Here is a 19,259-nt window from a genome sequence, read left to right on the forward strand (position 1 = left end):
AGCCCTTCTGTGCCTGGCCCAGTTCACACTTAGCTCTCCACAAGCTGAACTGCTAAGAAAGACTTTATTCATAAGGTAGGGAAGGGAGAAGGCAAGGAGCCTGGAGATGGACACACTGGTACCAGGGGTTACAAACAGTAAGAAACACTTTATTATAACTTTACAACATATAAATAGCTTGGGTCAAATCTGTGCTTTCTGGCTGCCGGGCATCACGTCTCCTCCCCTGCAGGCTCCCGCCTTCCTTCACATTGCACTGTTCATTGGGTGGCTCTGGCCCTGGGGCCTGGCGGTAGAGGTTGGAGAAAATGGGGCTGGGCAGCCCAGTCCCGCTCCCCATCTCCTCATGCAGCAGACTGCACCTGTCATCTGCTTGGGTTTCGGCTGGTGTGGAAGGACCGCTCCTCAGGGGTCAGGCCAGCAAAGAAGGGATGCAGCAGGGCCTCCGCCAGTGTGATGCGCTGGGCAGGGTCAAATTCTAACATCCTCCTCATCAGGTCAAACAGCTGCACGTGCTCCAGGGAGTCTTGGAGCATGTAACTCTGCTCAGGGACACAAGGTGCCTCAGTGTGATGGCAGGGCCATGGGAAGGCATAGCAGGTCCCCTTGCCTCTAGGAAGCCTTACTGGGTTTAGGAGGCAGTGATGCCTCCCTGAAGGACTGCTTCTGCCCTCCTGGACAACGAGCAGCTCCTTTCCTTTCATGCCTGTGTATATAAGCATTTTGCTCTGAACTGGTCAGGCTCCTAGATGTCTTCCTGACTTGGTGCCTCTGCCCCCACATGCAAAGTCCTGATAGGCAGACAGAAATCACCTCTGCGAAATTCATTTGTCTGAGCATCAAATGCAGTTGACAGAGGTTTCCTGGCCATGTCTAGGTCTTCCCTCCCCCTCACCTCAGTCCTGCCTAGTTCTTCCCAAAATTGAGGGGTGGGGAGGGTGCCGAAGCAGCAGGGTGGCTGACATCTGGCTCTTCTGGTGTTCCCTAATTATATTCATAGCCACCCTGTGGGGAAGGGGTAGGGCTAAGGGCCCCTCTGGGGCAGTCTGCAAGCCGCGTTGCCAGCACCCAGCAGCCGCCCATATAGCCAGAGCAAGGAGGCAGCCTTTAGCTGCCTAGCCTGTCTCTCTGCTGTATGTCTGCCCAATGCCTGAGCATGAGTTGAGCTGGGGGAAGCCAGAAACTGACCTTCAGAGGTTTGCAGTTCTCCTTCACATACCGGCCGTCAGAGCTGTTCTCATCCCAAACCAGGCCCCCTTTGTAGAAATACTTCTGCTTCCTGAAAATGAAGGGAGAGGGACAAGTCTTGGGTTGGGGTGGAGAAGACAGCGGCAGCCTAGGGAATGGCAGCAAAGCCAGGCAGGGGGTCCTGGCCTGACCTAGCAGGGCAGGAAATTCTGGGCAACTGGTTTGCCAGATCCCCCACAGGCATGTACAGGGAAGGCTGCTGTGAGCTGGCAGGATCCCTGGGATGTCCTGCAAAGACTATCAAGTAGCTTGTTAACCTACAGCCAAGAGGGGAAAGTTCCCTAGGCCAGCCCTGAGGGAGCTACCAGGGCTCCTTACCTGGTACGGTGAATCATGTGTGATGGGATGGGCCCTAGGATCTTCTCCATCATCACCAAATGCTCTCGGTTTTCGTGCGTCTATGGAAGGTCAGGGATAGAGCAAGTGGGGGTCAGTACCAGTCTCAGCCGCCTTAGGGAGAGTGAGGGGCAAAACAGATGGGCAAGTGCCCTCCTGACCCCAGGAGATGCAAACCCACCAATGGAACAGCAGTGCCAGCCTCTCTGACCTGGTGGCAGTCGGCCAGCCTGTTCTCTCAGGTCCGGGTCACACTCCCTGGCCCTTCAGGTAGACTCATCCATGACTGCATAGCTCCCCTCACTCTCCCTAGAACATGCCCCGCCTCAGCCCATCTCCATGCCGACGATGCGCACTCCTCCCACCCCAATCTTCCATCCTTGATGACCCAGCGCAAGACTCCCTGAGTGCTCCAGCTACCCTCACCTCTTCCTTCCCCAGAGCATCTGCAACCCTCAGGAGTCTAAATCTCACAACTGGTAAGGGTGGAAGGGTTTCCCGCACGAGGCCCCTGCAGCCTGTCAGAGTAGCAGTGCTCAGAGTAGTGGAGCCACGTGGCAGACCTTACCTGGAAGAGTGTGAAGCCCCGGTAGTACTCGAAGAGAATGCAGCCAATGCTCCAGACGTCACAGGGCTGTGCCCAGCCAAGCTCTGAAAGCCAAGATTGGGAGAGGCTATGAGATCCAGTCCTGTGCTCCCAGCCTAGAGGTCACAGAGCAGCTGCCATACTGGCTGGTAGGACTCTTGCCCAAATCCTAGTAGAAGTCCCTTTCTCAGTAAGGCCAAGTCAACCACCACAGTGACTCATGACACTGACCCTGGGTGGCACACAGGCTCGTCACTGCTTCTATTCATACCCTCCCAATTGCACACTTTATGGGGGCTAAGGGCTATACAGTCACTCACCAAGGATCACCTCAGGCGGGCGATAGTGACGGGTAGCCACAATGGTCGTGTGATGCTCATGGTCAAAGGTGGCACTGCCAAAGTCAGCCACTCGGATGCTGGTGTTCTTCACTGACTTTTCCTCACAGCTCTGAAATGCAAGTCAGCCAGGTCAGGAGTCTGTCCCAGAGGGTAACCCACCCCTGGAGAGGGCCTCACCCTCTCCCCCACCAATACCTTGTGCTCATTGTAGAGGGTTTCAAACTCAGAATTCACAAAGAGGATGTTCTCTGGCTTCAAGTCTGTGTGGGTCAGTTGGTTCTCGTGTAGAACTGGGGAAGTGGGAGAGAGGAGGGAAGCAGACACTGAGCACCTGGGCTTCCTCGCTGGCCCTCTTTCCAGCTGTAGGCCAGATCCCTCCTCCAAAGACAGCCTACCAGAGCCCCTCACACCCCTAACCTCAGCAGGGGGCCAAGGGAGCAGACTGTACTCTGCCTGTGCTTGCGGCCTTGGACAATTCTGATACTTTAGAAGAGAGGGTGGAGGAGACTTTCTCCATTCCAAAAACCCTCCGCCTCTCCTCTGCAGGGCCCAGGCCGCCTGAACTGGTCTCTCACCAAAGCTGCAGCATCAGCTCTGGGGTGGTTCCCTCTCCCCAGCACCAGCTACATAATCTGCAGGGCTCCTTATTGAAAAATGATTAAGAATGTCAAGATAGTGGCAACAGAGCATTAAACCAAGCACAGGGCCACCTGTGAAGCACAACCTGTGAAGCTGGCCCTGCCTTTCCTCGTCCTTAGCCCTGAGCAGGAAGTTTTCCCCTCCAGCCCCTGTCCCACTGATGGTGGTGCCTTGCCATTTATCACTTTCAGGCCCCAGGCTCCCATCTTGCACTCAAGACCTTCACAACAGTGTAGCCCACCTCTCCCCAACATGGGCCTTCTCTTCACCAGTGAGGTTCAGCACATGCCAGGCTCTGGGGCTGTCACTCAGCTGCCCACCTTGCTTGAATGCTCTTCCCAGACCATCTATGCACACCCTGCACAGTCCAGCTCTAGGTATATCTACGTCCTCTCCAACGAACCCTTCTGTCCTGCTCCAACCACTGCAGATCCTGCAGTACTGAGCACAGGCACCATCAAATATGCTCTTAAAGGCTGGCAGACAGATGCGAAGTGATGATTAGACAGAGGGTGTCCGTGTGGGCAGGACCTTCAACCTTTTCCTCCTATGCAGGAAGGCGGGAATGCGGTTGGTAGCGGGGCTAAGTCTAGAGCAGCTCTTTCCTTTTTTTTCTTCCTGAGTGCCTGGGGGCAGAGGGTGGCTCAGGAGGCCACTGAAGGGCACTGTAGCCTCTCTATTACAGATTCCTACCTGAAGGCCTTTCAGCCAAAGGGGCCCTTGTGTCTCTCAGGCCCAGGAGAATGTTAGGCAATGTGCTAGAGTGAATGGGGGAGAGTGAGACTACCAGGTGTCTTTGCTGCAGGTATGTGGCCGCCCCATGCTCCAGATAAGGGTGGACACTTACATCTAAGGGCGTGGCAGAGCTGGTAGGCCATATGCCGGACGTGTGGTAGGGGGTAAGGCTGGAAGTTATTCTCCTTCAGGAATTCAAAGGTGTTCTTGCCCAGGAGCTCAAAGGCGATGCACATGTGACCATGGAAGTTGAACCAGTCAGACATCAAGACGCACAGGCTGGGGGAGAAGGATGGGTGGGACTCAGGCTCCATGCTGTGGGGGCTGGCTACCCCACCCCCTCCCTCAGATGAAGCCAGTCCCCACTCCCTCCCAGGCCACTGGGTCACACACCAGAATGCAGGTATATGTGAAGAAAGAGAATCAGTTAAGAGAAGAAGAGCACATCTCCCCACCAGCTGTTACCCAGAGCAACTGAACTTCCTGCTGTGGGGAGACGGAGGTCATTCTGGTCTGAGGTCTGCTGCCTCACCTATTTATGATATGTCATGGTCCTGGCACCTCAGAACAGATGGAATAATGCCAGTACACTCCACAGGACTAGTCTTGCTTTTTCCAACTCCCTCAGCTGAGCTTCCTGAGGGTCTGCGGGGCTCAGCACAGTGCTTACAGGAGAGGAAACGCTCAGTGTCTGTGTGCCAAAGGCGGCTCTCCTTTGGATGTCTCTGACCACGCAAGAGCCCCAAACAGCTTCAAGTTTATATCTTGGCTAGTGCCCCCCATAACCCAGGGAGGCCTGCCTCAGAACACAGAGCAGGTGAAGTAGAGCCTGGCTTGAAGTCCAAAGGCTCCTTCCACCAAGACTCACTCGCCAAACCCCTGGATCGGGGTGTAAGGAGGAGGCATGGTGCCAACCAGGTGAGAGGACACTGCTCAGCCTGGGGGGTCCAGGCAGTTGGGACTGGAGTGGACACTGTCTCCACTGAAAATTCCCCTCCCATTCCTTGCCAAAACTCACAACTTGTTTTCTTTGTCTTTCTCCTTGATTTTTTTGAGAACATTGATTTCTAGCCGGGCGGCCTCCCGGTACTTGCCCACGTTGCGGATGATCTTCAGGGCAACCTGAGACTTCCCTCTGGGACCAGGGAAGGAAGCAAAGGTTCTCATGAGAAGCTGCCCAGCCCTTCCCCCACCCTCCACCCCAACTCAGCAACTCCCTGCAACTACCACTCAGGACTCCAGGAACAGGGCCTGCCCTGAAGAGAGCAGATGCTTAATGCCTAGCCTGTTCCATGCAACACCAGACCTCCAAACTCCTCACAGCAAGCTCCCCTGGCATCTGTGAGTTAACAGTCTTGGCATCCATGCCATCCTTAGGCTTTTATGATCTCAGCCACTGCCAGCTCCCAGGGGAGAGTGGGCAGAGAAATAGAGGGCTATCCTGCTGACCAGCACCAGCCCTAGAGCTCACTCAGTAATCCAACCTGTAGGCCAGTCAGCCCTGTCCCTGGCCAGGCCATCCCACCCAGAACCCTCTTGTGGCCCCTCTTGACCTTCCCAAGCACAGGTGCAGTCTGGGGAAAGGGCTCCCCCTGGGGTGGGCGTTCCAGGATGGAGTGAAGGCCTGGCAAGAGGGTAAGGGTGCCAGCAGGAGGGTCCTCTCACTGGGAGGCTCACAGCCACTCCCTTTACCACACCCCCTCCAGCCCCACGTACCTACCAGCCATGGCATATATCAGAGACCACTGAGTGCCAGGAACCCTTGTTCAGTGTCCAAAGAGAATTTTAACAATTCCTGCTCTGCACTTCCCACCCCTGAGGCCACTTGCAGGATGACAGCCAAGAAGGAAACCTGCTGAGGTTTGGATACCAGGCCCAGTGGCTGTCAGGAAGGGGCAGCCAGAGTTCAGATGCCTGGTGGGAAATTGGAATGACACAGTCCTGGCCTGCAAGGGTGTGGCCTCTGAGGCTGGCCTGGGTGCCTAAGGCAAGGCTCACAGGCCCCTGAGCAGAAGCATCTTCTAGAGAATGTCCTGCTTTTCTCTCCCTATCCCATTTTCCCATGTTTTCAGGGCAGGAAAGGACCTCAGAGGAAAGGCTACCCACTCTAGCCTCCTCCCAGAACAGCATCCCTCAATGGCACTCTGACCCTCAACACAGGGAGCTCATCACTTCCACGGCAGGGTTGGGTAGCTCTGAGGATAAGGCCCTTCCTTTTGCTGAGCTAAATTCTGCCTCCTCACAATAACCCCGCTGGTCAACTCCCTTTGGACCCCCTAAAAGTCTCCTGAGCCCTGTGCCTGTCCCTTAGTGACTTCAGAGGCTCACTTTCCCTCCAGGGGCACAGCTCAGAGAGCTTAGATGCCCCCATGTGTCACAGCTCTCAGATCTGCCACATCTCTCTGGTCACAGTACAGTCTACGTGTCCCTATGCCTACTGGTCCCAACCCTAACCTCTTGGGCTACACTGGGTCTGAGAGGTGTTTAAATGGGAACTGAAAGCCCAGGGAGGCTTCCTCTCAATCACCATCACCACCTTAACTTGGGGCTGCAGGGCTGGCTGGACTGCTGGGTTTAAGTGTCCCTTCTGAGCAGCCCTCTGACAGTGGGAACACGGCAGTACTGCAGTACCCAGCTCTGCCATTCAACAGCTTGGGCATATGGCCAAACTCTGAGCATGTTTCTTCCATCTCTAAAATAGTGAAAGGGTCACGTATGGGCGGCACATGGCTCAAATGAAACAGGAAGGACACAAACACTTTATAGCTAAAGCACTGAACCAATGAGAAGGCCATTAAGACAAGGAGGCAATGGGCTCCAAGAAGGTAGTCTCCCAGCCTAAGGTGGAAGAGGCAATGATTCCAGGCTTGAAGAATGGCAAGGGGACAAAAGCATTTCACTGTTCAGCCTGCAAGGGACCAAGGTGCCCCCAGCAGCACCCTAACATGCATAGGTCTACCTTGCTCTACTTGAGCACACTCAAAAGGGCCCACACTAAACCCTAGCCAAACTGCAGAAGGCAGCGGCCTGCTTGGTGAGAAAGCTCAGGGTCCTGTTTCTTTCAACTGGGACCTGCACAGCCTCTCAGGCAGACCTCCAAGAGGGTGGGGGCTCATGCTTGGGCTGGGCTCAGCAGTACTCTCAACCCCCTCCGAAGTCCAGACCCTAAAAGAGATCACAGGAAGCAGAGCCAGACCACAGAGGAGCCAGGGCCTTGGCCCTGTTCTGATATCCACCAACACAGCCCTGGGGACGCACGGAACCTGGGGTACCACCATTCACTGATGAGCAATTTGTGGGCAGGGATGCCACGTGCCTATGGAACCCCTGGAACTCCCTCCTATCTCAGGGGATCAGGAAAACCCCAACATGTGCAGATCAGAACCCTCCTTTGGTGCTACCCATCAAAAAGAAAAAAGTTAAGCTCTAATTGCCACCACATTCAAGAAGCTCTCGCTAGCTCTTCCCAAGAAGATGGCTCACCTAGCATGGTCCAAGCATTCTACCACCTTGCCAAAGGTGCCTTCACCCAGGTTCCCCACGATCTCATCTAGGAGAGAAAAGAAGCAGGGCGTGAGGGTCTGGAGGGCAGAGGGTCGGCAGCTCCTGCAAGTTCACAGCATTCAAATTCTCAAAAACAAAAAAGGTTGCTCTCTCACTGCTACACTCTTAAAAACAGAAGTTGCTAGCGTCTGTGTCATTCAGGCAATTACTGGTGGCCCCGCTAAGGCGCCACGCGCACTAGAGGCCCCTCCGGGCAGGAGAGGTCTCATCTAACAAGGGGGGTAGAAAGTAGAGAGGTAAAGTTTTACGAAAGGTGGCTGTACATCGCTCTTGGAGCCAATCGCCGATCCGGCACACCAGGTGGCCCTCCTTGTCATCTTCCACACTCCGGCTGCTGCGCTTACTGCTCTGTTGGCTTCTCTGCATGCACCGCCCCCCGAAACGCCATCCGACCAATCGCATGGTAGGCGGTTCCGATTGACAGATTGAGGTGTCAGTCAAAGGCAGAGGTGGAGACGGTGAGGAGCCGGTGGGTTGGTTGGTTGGATTTTCCAGATCCCAGCATTTCATAAGGCACACAGCATATATAACGATAGGGATATTGCAAGGGACACGTCAAGACACAAACTGACTTCAAAAACAGAAAAGTAAAAACAGCTACAGGTATGTAAAGAAAACTCGGACATTATCTAAGAGAAGGGCGTGGCAAACGCTCAGAAAGATGACCAGCCTCTGCTGCTGAGGGGCCGGGGCCGTGCGGAGAGCCACAGCCCTGACTCCCTCCTCCACTGAATCTCCCCTCCCGGACCCTCCCATGACGGCTTCAAACAGAGCGAAGACGCAGTGATTCATGAACGGCGCAAGAAGGTAGCTGGCCCAGACTGGGTCCGATCATCCAGAATGGTCAGAGGACACTCTGGCTTCAGCTGCAGAATGCCCTGCCTGTCCTTGCCTGCCTCTGTTCGCATGTACAATCCTGAACGTGCCCGACAGCTGCCACTCAGAGCCAAGCTGCTACCTGCCCCCCAGACGGCATCCTTGGCCAGACTTAATATCACCATCCGAAACAGCCTTCCATCAGCAGCCCTTGTGCCACCAGCCACGAGCAGGGAAGGAGCCTGGGTCCCTCTGGGCCAGCTGACCTCCAGGCCCTCTACCATGATGGCCCGCACAGGCCCTGAGCCAGCTCCTGCCCTGGCCTTGGCACCCATGCTACTCACAGGCCAGGCCCATCCCGAGCCTCATGACAAGAGAAGGCACCAAAAAGAGAAGAAACAGAGCCACAGACCTGCACTGCCATCTGGTGGCAGTGGGTGGCAGTGTGCAGAGAGGCCACCAGGCCCTGCTGGGCACTTGCACAGTCAACCCTCAACCCATGGCCACTCAAAGAAGTCACAGGAGAGCTGGGCAGAGAAGATGCCTGGCCTCCTCCACTGGTTCCGCCACTACTCCTCATGGCCGGCGGGAGGGAATGAAGGAGGAAAGAGGGATGGGGAGGAGAAGAGAAGACAGACAACCTCAGGGATACACAAGTGGCTTTCCTTCACAGGGATCTGAGTGCAGTGTGGGCTCCTGGTCTCAGCAGAGATCTACACAACCTTCCAGGCTAGGAACACTGCCAGGCCCTGCTCTTGGCACGTGGCCTGCAACTGGATAAAGCCTGGGGCTGTGGACCTTTCTGTCATTTCTTCACATGCCCGTCACACAGGCAGCTCGTTCCCCTTGCCTTGATTGCCCCTCATGTGAAGAAGCTAGGCTGAAGAGGGCCTGGCAGGAGGTCAGAAGGGAAGCTCCCAGTCAGAGCTCACTGACAAGTAGACCATCCCGTACCCGTGGGCACTCCAGCCTCCAGACCTTTGGGGAGGGGTGTGGAGATGAGACTGCAGAGGTAGGTGGGTGCCATCCACACCAGTCAGAGCACTCAGCTCCATGTGGAGGCAATCTGTGGGTGGGAAGGACCAGGCCATACAGCTCCAGACCACATACCAGCAACCCTATTAGGATCCTTACGAAGTGTCCACAGCCACCTGCACCATGTGGCCTGTGCCTGAAGCAGTGCGGAGACACAGAGAGGCCAGGGGCCAGTCAGCGCCGGACGGAGCCAGAGCCCCTATCGCTGCCACTGCCAATGGGCCAGAAGATAGAGGAGCCGGGCGCGCTGTTCAGCCCTGCACCTGGACTAGACAACACATACACACACACATGCACGCACACCAAATGCGCGTGCGCAGGGCTGGCAGTACTCACCCAGACCAGCCAGCCTGAGAGAAGGCTAGAAAGAGATGAGGCCTTTAAGCCCCAGCCAGCGCACTCTGGCCACCACTCACCGAGGAGGCGCTGCTACAAGACCTGGTGCGGCGTTTGTGGCAGTGGTGGGCATGCTTGCGGGTCCGGTATGGCTCCCTCTCCCGTGACCGCCGACGATGATGGGAACGTGAAGACCCATAGCAGTCGTCTCCAAAGGATGGGCTCCGCTCTTCACACCGGTATGTGTCGCTGTCACGGCGCTCCCGGTATCTCCGCTGGTAGGGTAGGCGGTCATGGCTGCCAAGAGGGGGATGGGGACACTGGTCAGATGGGGCCCTTCCTCCCACTAGCCAGGTTTCTGCTACCAGGCAAGGGGTGTGCAGTGGAGCCCCTTGTGCAAGGGGCTCACAAGGGTAGCCTGCTGGAGCAGAGGCCCTCAGGCTGGGGGATGTGGGGGAGGGGGGAGTGTACGTGGGAAGTCCAACGTCAAGAACTTCAGCTACTGACAGCATCCCTCTAGTGCCACAGAAGGCAGAGCACAGTGAAGACGAAGGGAAGGTAAGCACGGCTGAGGGCCTCTGAGGGTTCCAACGCCCCGGAGCTCCCTGTGGCCTGCTGAGACTGTAATTTTGGTCCAGGGGCTGAGATAGAACCATGGACCAACCCCTGGAAAGGGCTGAGGTTACGTTCCAAATGCCCACCGAGGAAGGCTCAGAGGTTAGCAAGGGAGATGCTGGCCTAGAAAACAGGGAAATGTGTTGGGAGAAAAACAATTCAAGGATGGAGAAAGAAGGGGCAGCAAGGATAGCAGTGAATGCTGAGGCCAGGGATTGCAGGTGAGATCAGGAAGAAACCCGAAGAGGACAAGGCAGTGATCGAGGTGCAGCCACAGAAGCGGCAGTCACCTGAAGGAGCCCTTCCTTCTGACCTAGTTCCCTCTCACCTTCTGGACCGAGATCTCCGGGGTGGAGGCTCTCTTCGAGATGGGTATCGCAGTCTGCCTTCATGCTCCCGACTGTAAGACCTCCTCCTCTTCCATCGGTAGCTCAGGTACGGGTCTGGCTCAGGGGAGCGGTATCGCTTACAGTGATGCATCTAGGCCACGAGAAATAGAAAGCCCTGCTAAACACACAGCCAGCCACCTCCAGCCACAGGGCTGCTCAGGCAGCCTAGGCGCTCCTGAAGAAGAGGCCCATTGTTCTGTTTAGGGGTAGCCCCTCCCAGGGGTTTATGAAGTGAGGAAGAACTCGGAGGTCACACTGGTCAAACAGCAGACAATGGGTAACACCCTTCTCTGCCAGTGAACAAACAAACAGCTGCCTCCCCAACACAGCATCATTGGCCTGGTGGCCTGAGCACTCAGGGAACTGGGCGAGCCAAGACAGGTGCGGGGGTGGAACAGGCGGCGGGGGGGGGGGGGGGGGGAGTTGTTGAGCACCATCACAGGAGACCAAGGTCAAGGAGAAATGGGAGGCTCCTGCACTCAATTCCCTCCTGCCTGTCTGCAGGGGCCTATGAAGTAACTGCTGTGTCAAGCCAGAGGCCAAAGGGCTGTTGGCAGGAAGCCAAAACACAGGAACAAGAGGGGAAGCCCTCAAGTCTGAGAAGCCAAGTTGCCTGGCTGAGGCCCTGAACTGGACCCCACATAATAGAACAAGGACCACAACTCAGTGTGAAGAGCCACAGGCAGAAACAAGATGATCAGCCCTTGGAGAAAGACGTACACAGGGTCTCACAAACCTTCCCTAGCCCACCTGAGGGTCTGTCCAAGCAGACATGGGGGTCTGTCCAGCTTTTGCTGGTCTATACAGTCTTAGCACCAGTAAAGATGCCAGAGTCCTCAGAGCGTCCAAGTATCTTGCCCAATGCCTATTTAGCATCCTCAGACCTCTGCAGCACCACGCCAGGCAGTGCGTTACCTCTATCCAACAGTATCACTAGTGTACCCTCTCCTGCGCCCATCTCAGGAGTAGCCAGACGGCTGGCTGTCTGGCAGGCTTGTGTGCTAGGGAGGCAGGCCGAAAGGGCTTCACCTCACTATCCCCATTCAACAGGGACTTCTACCCGCCACAGGAAATTGCCAGGGTGTATCGGCCACCAGCTGAGAAAGATGGCTATGTGAGGCCAGCTCCCTGTTCCACCCACACCGAAAACCCTGACATTGCCTCCAGGGGAAGGCTAAGCCAGAGATCGTGGCCAGCCTCTCTGACAACCTCCAGTGGTAGTCAGTCCTGGGCTCGCCTGACCAAGCACATTTTGGACAAACCCAGAGAGGCTACCCCATCTCATGAGAAGGGTTTGTCAGGGGCAGAGCACAATGGCTCCCCTTGCATGAGCAGGACAGTGAGGCCTATCTGACCAAAGCCCTGGGAGCTTTTCCTTGATCCTGATCTCCTTGATCAAACTTCTCCTTGATCTTCCTTCTCCAAGATCCTGATCCTGAGATGCCCTCAATCTCCCCATCAGCAGGTGTCTTCCCCGTCCACTTGGAAGTCCAAGCCCCCATGATCCCTGGAGATAAATACTATGTAGAATCACCGAGAGCTCCTCAAGAGCTTAGACTGCTCTTCTGTTTTGATGTTCAGCTGACTAATGTTTCACTGTTTTTCTGTGATGACCCTAGGTCAGGTGCCCAAGCTATGGAACAAAGGCGCTATCTCACATCTCACTAAGTGACATGGAAAATGCTCTGGTGGCCAAGGCAGAAGCCCTGCCCATCCTCACTGTGCAGACAAAGCACCAGAGCTGGAGAACACAGTCTAGTCCACACTAGGCCAAAGACTCCCTTCTGGGACCTAAACGATCTTATGTTCACACATGTTCACATTAGTAGAAAGAAAACAGCTTCAGTCAGATAGATGTCAATCTGAATCCTGGCACTGCCACTTCCTAGCTGTGTGCCTTCAGGCAAGTTATTAAACTACTCTGACCTCCAGCTTCCTCTTGCGACAAGAGAATAGTAATTTCTTACAGGGTTCTGCAAAGATTAAATTATGTCACTCCTTTAAGTACATGTGTCACACATGCCTTTAGGTCAAATGCCTAGCACAGGTCTGGGCCCACAAGAAATACTGAAGGAACAGTAAAAAAGTCCCAAAGTCCCTTCCAAAGTGTGCAAGGAGAGCTCTAGGTAGAAAATCCTTAACTAAATCCCAGTAATGCCACTTCCTGAGCTCGTGACCTTATACGAGTCACTCTAGGCCTTGGTTACCATACCTGGAAAATGGAGATAACAACACCTCCCAGCCAACTTGGCAAAGAAGACAAATATGAGAGCTATAAAGTACCACACATAAAGCAATCATAGAGGAGATAACCTCTCCTTTAACATATCCTAGACAGGTGAAATACTGGAAATACTAGATGCCCCTGATTATCTTCCCAGCCAGGGCTCTAAGGCTCACTTCTCTTCAATTATCTCTGATTCTCTGAGACCACAGCAAACGGGTTATTTAAAAATGCTAAAAGCCACAATTATGCTCCAGAGAGCTCTGCTCTGCAAAATGAAGAAAAAGATAATGTCAAGGAAACCAGGCCGAGAATGCCAGCTTTTCTCTGAGCACAGGCCTAGCTGGCTTCTCATTTGCTGTTCCTGGCCAGAGAACTGGGCAGACAAGAAGAGTAGCCAGCCAGGTCAGCGGCTGCCCTCCCGGATGCCAGCCACCCCAGCGCCCCACGGTTATTTTTGGCTGACGCTGCCCCACCACTGCAACCTCAAACCTGCCACCTTGCATGCTGCCACCACCGGGTGAAACGCTCCTCCTTTTCAAGGGCACGGAGGAGGGAAGCTGGAAGGCAGCCAACTCCGCCTCGACGGGGGCCTGGCTCAGGCAATTCCCACCCCAGCTTCACACCAAGCCACCCGCACCCGGAACTAAAGCACAGAGACTCCCGAGCCGGGGAGCAGCCAGGGCATTTGTACAGTCAGCTTGGCCAGGCCCCTCCCCCGGGCTGGAGCGGCTCCACAATCACAGCAAAACACGCAGGGAGCCCGGGGCCCTCGCTCGCGTCCTTTCCCGGAGCGTCGGGTCTCAGAGCCCCGTCCCCCATAACCGCCGCCAGTGGCAGCAAGGGGAGACCTGGGGGGCAGGGAGAAGGCTAGCCTGGGCCAGAATCAAACTCCAGGCCGCGCGGAAAGGAGTCGTCTGCGGAACAAGCCTCGAAGGAGGCTGGGGGGGCCTGAATGCTCCTCCAGGCTATCCCGGGTAGGACCCCGACCCCATTCCGCGGGCAGGTGCAGGGCTGAAACTGGATCCCTGCAGGGACCTCAGAGGCCGCTCAGGCTCGGACTCCGACACCACGGGATCGAGAGGTCGGGGTGTGCGGTGACCGCGCTCCGGGGGAGAAGCGGCGGGTCAGGGGTGAGAGGTCGGGGCCGCGGTCTGAGCTAGGCCGACAAGGAGAAAGAACGAGAACAGGTCGACACCGAACCGAGAGCCCAGGGAACCGCACCCAGCGCGCCCGCACCGCCGACTCACCCCCCGCCACCGCCGCCCTCGCGGGCCCGGGCCCGAACTCACCGTCTCCCAGGCTCCGGCTGCAGCTAGGCCCCACTCCCCGCTCCGAGAGCCTCTTCCGCTTCCGGCTCCGGCCTCCGCCCGTGGCGGCCCCGCCCCCCACATGACGCAGCCGTCGCCAGCGCGGGCTCGACCCAGCTCAGTGGCTTGGCCGCTCTAGCCCCCGACTCGAAGGCTCTGGAGGACCCGTCTTCTCCGCCCCGGTCGGTGCGGCAGCTGTGCAGACTGGTTCCGGGAGAGCCCAGGGGACGTCCCAGGCCGCGGCCCGCCCCGCGCCGTGTTGCGACGCACGTAGGCCCCAAGGACGCGACAGGGGCGCTGTCCTCCGCCGGCGGGCGCTAGGAGCCGGAAGGTGGAGCCCCGGCCCGACCGGGGGCTGGCCCGCTCTGCCGCCCCGACCCCGCCTGTGCCCGCCAACCCTTGCTGCGCGCGGGGAGGAGGGCATTGTTTTCGCTGTCTCCTCGGTGAGAACCGGGAGGACTTTGAACGCTCGCCCGGTGCCGGGGCCCCGGAGGGCGCTAAAGACTATGGAGGTCTGTGCCCGAGGCTCGGGAAGGCGGTCACGACTCGGTTACGTGAAAGAAGCAAATGAGACCTTATTCTCTTTGTGTGTGTGTGTGGGGGGGGGGGGGGAAAGCCATGGCGGCACGCCCAAGCTTCCATATGCACGCAGAGCAGTGTCTGGGAAGACGCCCGAGAGCCCCGTCGGCAGGGCCTCGAGGGACGGGGTCTGGGGTACAGGGGGCTCCCTCTCCTTGAGCACAGCAGGAAAAGGGCCAGCGTCGGTTCTCAGTTCATAAAGCCCGAGCCCTGCCGCCGTCAGGCCCCCCTCGCCATCTCTCGGAGGCACTCGACGACTCCTCTGCCGAGGCCGCGAGCGTGGGGTCCTCAAAGCCCCTCCCACCTCCGGTCCCGCGTCGGTGAGGGCGGGATAACGAGGCCCCTGTTTTCCGGATGAGGAAACAGAGGCCGAGTCCTTTGGGAGACCTCACGGCTCGCGGACGTCCCCTCAGCGACGCGGGCGGGAGCTGCCCCTAATTGCCCCCACGCCACGCAGGGGCCGGAGCAGGAGGGTGGGGCCCTGCCCCCGGGGCGACTCCGTCGGGCCGGCAGCTGTCCCCTGCGCCGCGGGGGCCGTCCGCCAGCCCCCGCCCTACCCCCGTAGGGCAGGCGCGACCCCGACGCGGGGCGGCGTCTCCCCGCCCGGGCGGCGCGGTCCGGGCGCAGCCCCCGCTCCCGAGGGCCGGCGGGCTTTCTAGTCGTTAGCTTCTGGCTCCCCTCAAACTGGGATCCGAAGGCGTGGCTTGAGCGGGTGCCTAGTACCCCCCAAATCTCCGTGAGCCCTGCCCGAAGGAAACAACCGAAGCTAAGTAAAAACGGATCCTTGCTCCGCTAACGCCCACTCCTGCCCGGCTCCTGGTCCCCTTCCCACCCGATGCACCCGCCCCCCAATATAGAAATTCAGGAGCCGCTTCCAGGGCGCAGCGCGCGACCGAAAGCCCGGTTGTGCTGCCCCGATTCCGCCCCCTCGGGTCCCGCTTCGGGCCGGCGCTTCCGAGTCGCCCTGCTTGCCCGGCTCCAGTGCTTGGTCCTCGGCCGCGGCCACGCTAGCAGGGGTCCCTCTCAGGGTTTCATGCACTCGGAGGGGCGGGAGGACGCTCGTGTGTCCTCCTCCCACCGTTTGGTGTTGCCTGCGGTTTCCATGGCTCCTGGAAGCCAGGACCGTGTCGGCAGCTGAGGGCAGAGGAGCTCAGAGAGGCTCCTGTCCCCAGGGCTGGGGACCGGGCTCTGAGGGGCTCCGTTGGACCCAGCTTCCCACTAGCCCTCCCGCCATCGAGAACCCAGGAGTCCCTGCCTCCCAGAAACGAAGCAACTCTCTTTTTCTGAAGTGGTGTAGGAGCCCTCTCCCAACTCCTCTCCAAAACCTGCAGCCCAGCAGCTGTCCTGCCCGAGATTCTTCCATCAGAGCTTCATTCTTTTGTCTCTTTATTCCTAAAAGAACTCACACCTTGAAGAAAGAGAGGCAGAGATTCAGATAGGCCCTTGGAAAAAGATCTACCCTGAGGTGAAGTTTGGCTAACTCCCCCTTCACCCCCTCATTTCTCCAGTGCTGGACGGCTGACACCTTGGCACCGGAGCCTGGGGGGCGCAGGGGGTGGGCTCTGGAGGAGGCCTGCTCCACAATCCTCTGCCCCTCAGGCCCAAACTATTTCCCAGGCCTCAACCATTGTGCCCACCGAGTCTCTTCTGTGTGGGCTGAGAACTGCAGCGTGATTCCCAGGCACCAGGGCACACCCCTGCCCTGTGCCCTGCCACCAGCCACTTGCCCTTCTTGATCTCCCCTCTACCCCTCTGGCTCAGCTCACTGCCCCCTCCAGGCCCCAGCTTCCCTGATCCCTCCTCTTCCTGCTGCCCTTGCTCTCTCCTTCCTGCTACATCCATTGTGCCTTCTCTGGGGCAGTTAATTCACCTTCCCGCCTAAGCCCCAGGGTCACCCCTAGAAAGCCTTCCTGGGGGCCCCAAGGGAGCGTCAGACTCCCCTTCCCTGTCCTCACACAGCACTCTGTAGCTGTGCTTTCCTCTGTGGTGGCTGCGCAAACTCAACAGTCTGCCCTGTGCCACTCCCCACTCCAGCAGGCCATGAGCCCCTCCAAAACCAAGCCAGCAGAGCTCGAGTTCTCAGTGAGGGCTGGCAGTGCCGTGCAGAGGCCCCATTTCTAAATGGGAAGACAGAGCACCCAGCCAGGAGTTGTGCATGCTGCGCCAGGGCATGGGAGGTTGGCGTAGGGGCCAGTTCTCATGGTCCATTTCGGAGAGGCCTTGTATGGTGGTGAAATGGAAGACAGCTCAAGAGGGGACTACAGGAATTGGCCTGGAGTCAGGGGAGAGGAGAGAGTTAAGGTGTCTAGAGGGGAGAGGGCCTGTCGGCGGGGGGCCGCCATCCTGAGTGGGGAGCAGGGGGCAGGTCTGAGAATGTGAGCAGTGGGCAAGTCAGTTAGAGGGTCAGGGGGAGCTCAGCCCAGTACACCTTCTCCTCAGGGGATGCCCTCTTCCTGTGTCCACACATTGCTCGGGCAGGTGCCTGGTGTCCCAGGCTGTGGGTAGGGAGACAATGGTAGAATCCTGACACCTATACCCGGGAGGTGAAGTGGGAGGGGGTAAGGAGGAGTGGGGTAAGAGGTAACACCAGCTGAGCAGCCCCTATCTACACCGTGAGTTCCCTTACCAAGCTGGTGGGGCATGGCGGTCGGGGCTCCCAACTTACAGCTGAGGTTCTGGAAGCCAGAGAAGTACCCAGCGGTGACTTGATTTGAGGGCTCTGACTCCTACATCAGAGCTGAACTACGGTGTCCCCCAAATGTTCCCCTGACCCCTGCCATTTCCAGACTCCCACACTGGGAAGGGGAGCAGCAGGGGTGGGGGAGCATGGGCCCAGTTCACGGTGGACTCCCTGTATGACCTGGGGCAATCGATCTCCCCTTCTGAGCTTCAGTCCCACCTCCCCAAACGGGAGAAGCTTGGTTGTTCAGCAAGTGGCCGGACTATAGTCAGCACCCAGCTCCTGGAACCTGCTGGAACTGAGAACTGTTTAGTGGGGTTGAGGCTGGTGTTGGTTTGAAATCTCAACCACCAGGGAAAATCCTGGGCCATGCAGTTGGGGTTGAAGGGTTTAAGTGCATGCGCAGCCCCAGGGCCTCGGTTGCCACATCTCAGGAGGGGCCTCAGAGGCTGGTGCTCTGGGAGAGCAGGACTGTGCCAGCTCCAGGGGCTGCCATCTGCCCTGCTCTCAGGACCTACTGAGGCAGAGCCCCATGGACCTGATGCCTGGCCCCGCCTGTTGTCCTCACTGTCACTTCTGGCCACTGGACTGTGCCTGCCCACCGAGCCCCCCTGAAAGGCCTGCCAGGTGAGCGTGGGGAATGTGGGCACAGCAGCCCCTGGGGCCGGGCTGAAGCACAGCTCCTGTCTTCCTGGTAGGTGCTCAGACAGGGTCCCTGAGCAGGACAGGAGGCAGTGAGAGAAGGACCTGTGGGTGTGGCTGGCAGACAGCAGATGGCAGTGGGCCGACCTGGCTGGCCACCCTCCGGCGGCACTGGACACCCTGTCAGAGCAAGCACAGGTGCTGCAGAGGCGAGAACGCGAGCTGGGACTTGGCAGGGCCCAGTGTGAACTACTGGCTCTGAAGCAGAAAATGAGGCTCCCGTCCTCTCTCCTTGACCTTCCTTGCTTGTCCGCAACCCCTGGGAGGTCCCTTGAGCTAGCAAAGTCCCCTTACCAGGCTGAACCACATCTGGTGTCATGTTCTCAGAAAGAAGGCTTGTCAGGGTCTGGGACACCCAAAGGAAACAGAGGGTAATCGAGATCCCAACAGGGCTGCTGTGCTGAACAGTGTCCTCTCTGTGAATGGCACCCCTTGGAGGCGTGCAGGGCATTGCGTCGTGTGACTGGGGGCACTGGATGAAGGCAAAGGGCCCTGTGGGGCCCTGCCCCCCACCCCAGAGAGAGTTGGAGGGAGATGGCTGGTTTTAGCTCAGTGGACAGAAGAGTTTCCTCAGAAGCCCAGTGGCCTCTGGTGAAAGTTGCACTCCCCAGGGAGAACGAGGGGGCTATGCAAACTGAGACTTCTAGGGGAGCATCCCTGCCCCATGTGAGAGTGTGGACAGCGCCACTCTCACAGTGTGATGGCCTAGATACTTAAGCCTTTAGTGACCTGGGGATCTCAGCCCACAGCTGACCCTCCTAAAGCCACTCCTCCCTACCAGGCCTCAGGGGACCCAGGGGACCCAGTTGACAGCCTGTCTCCTCATGCCTGCCCACTTTCTGGCATTCCATGACAGCGTCCAAGGTCTTGTTGCTGGAGCTCCAAAGCCATCAGCAGCTGGGGTGGAGAAGGGAAGTGTTTCAGGTCCAGCTGGGGGTGGAGGGTTGCACATCTGGTGCCTGAGTGATAATAGCTGGGCAGCCTCTCAGAGCCGTGGGACACAGTCCCTTGTGTACAAGCCAGGGCACAGGTCCATGCTGGGCCGTCAGCTGGGCCCCTGGCTGGGTTTATCACAGCTGGTGGAGCAGGCAGGGCCCTGTGGAGTCAGCCTGCTTTATCAGAGG

At 57.8% G+C, this 19,259-nt stretch overlaps 1 protein-coding gene across 3 annotated transcripts; it reads right to left on the reverse strand.

The window, feature by feature from the left end:
- Window positions 1-128: 128 nt before the first annotated feature.
- On the reverse strand, window positions 129-14,306 carry LOC124233064 (dual specificity protein kinase CLK3). 3 transcript variants are annotated; one of them, XM_046650125.1, is made up of 13 exons: window positions 14,157-14,306; window positions 10,580-10,731; window positions 9,717-9,933; window positions 7,713-7,809; window positions 7,369-7,435; window positions 4,904-5,020; window positions 3,998-4,164; window positions 2,707-2,801; window positions 2,491-2,620; window positions 2,153-2,235; window positions 1,567-1,646; window positions 1,189-1,279; window positions 129-542 (listed from the first exon to the last, which is right to left on the reverse strand). In XM_046650125.1, the coding sequence occupies exons 1-13, from the start codon at window positions 14,256-14,258 to the stop codon at window positions 366-368; spliced, it is 1,575 nt and encodes a 524-aa protein (XP_046506081.1). In that variant the 5' UTR covers window positions 14,259-14,306; the 3' UTR covers window positions 129-365. The 3 variants fall into 3 exon arrangements, with proteins under 3 accessions (XP_046506081.1, XP_046506082.1, XP_046506083.1); XM_046650126.1 differs by lacking the exon at window positions 14,157-14,306 and adding an exon at window positions 14,115-14,144; XM_046650127.1 differs by lacking the exon at window positions 14,157-14,306 and adding an exon at window positions 13,855-14,095.
- Window positions 14,307-19,259: the final 4,953 nt, after the last annotated feature.

Source organism: Equus quagga, unplaced genomic scaffold (genome assembly GCF_021613505.1).
Source record: "Equus quagga isolate Etosha38 unplaced genomic scaffold, UCLA_HA_Equagga_1.0 153_RagTag, whole genome shotgun sequence".
NCBI classification, from domain to species: Eukaryota; Metazoa; Chordata; class Mammalia; order Perissodactyla; family Equidae; genus Equus; species Equus quagga.

Bases quoted from the DNA above. Each gene is read 5' to 3' on its own strand.
- LOC124233064 (XM_046650125.1), bottom strand. From the start codon at position 14,258: ATGTGGGGGGCGGGGCCGCCACGGGCGGAGGCCGGAGCCGGAAGCGGA. The intron at 4,165-4,903 runs GTGAGTTTTGGC...CTTCTCCCCCAG, and splicing joins AAAGACAAAGAAAACAAGTT to CCTGTGCGTCTTGATGTCTG. The intron at 1,280-1,566 runs GTAAGGAGCCCT...CTTCATTTTCAG, and splicing joins CACATGATTCACCGTACCAG to GAAGCAGAAGTATTTCTACA.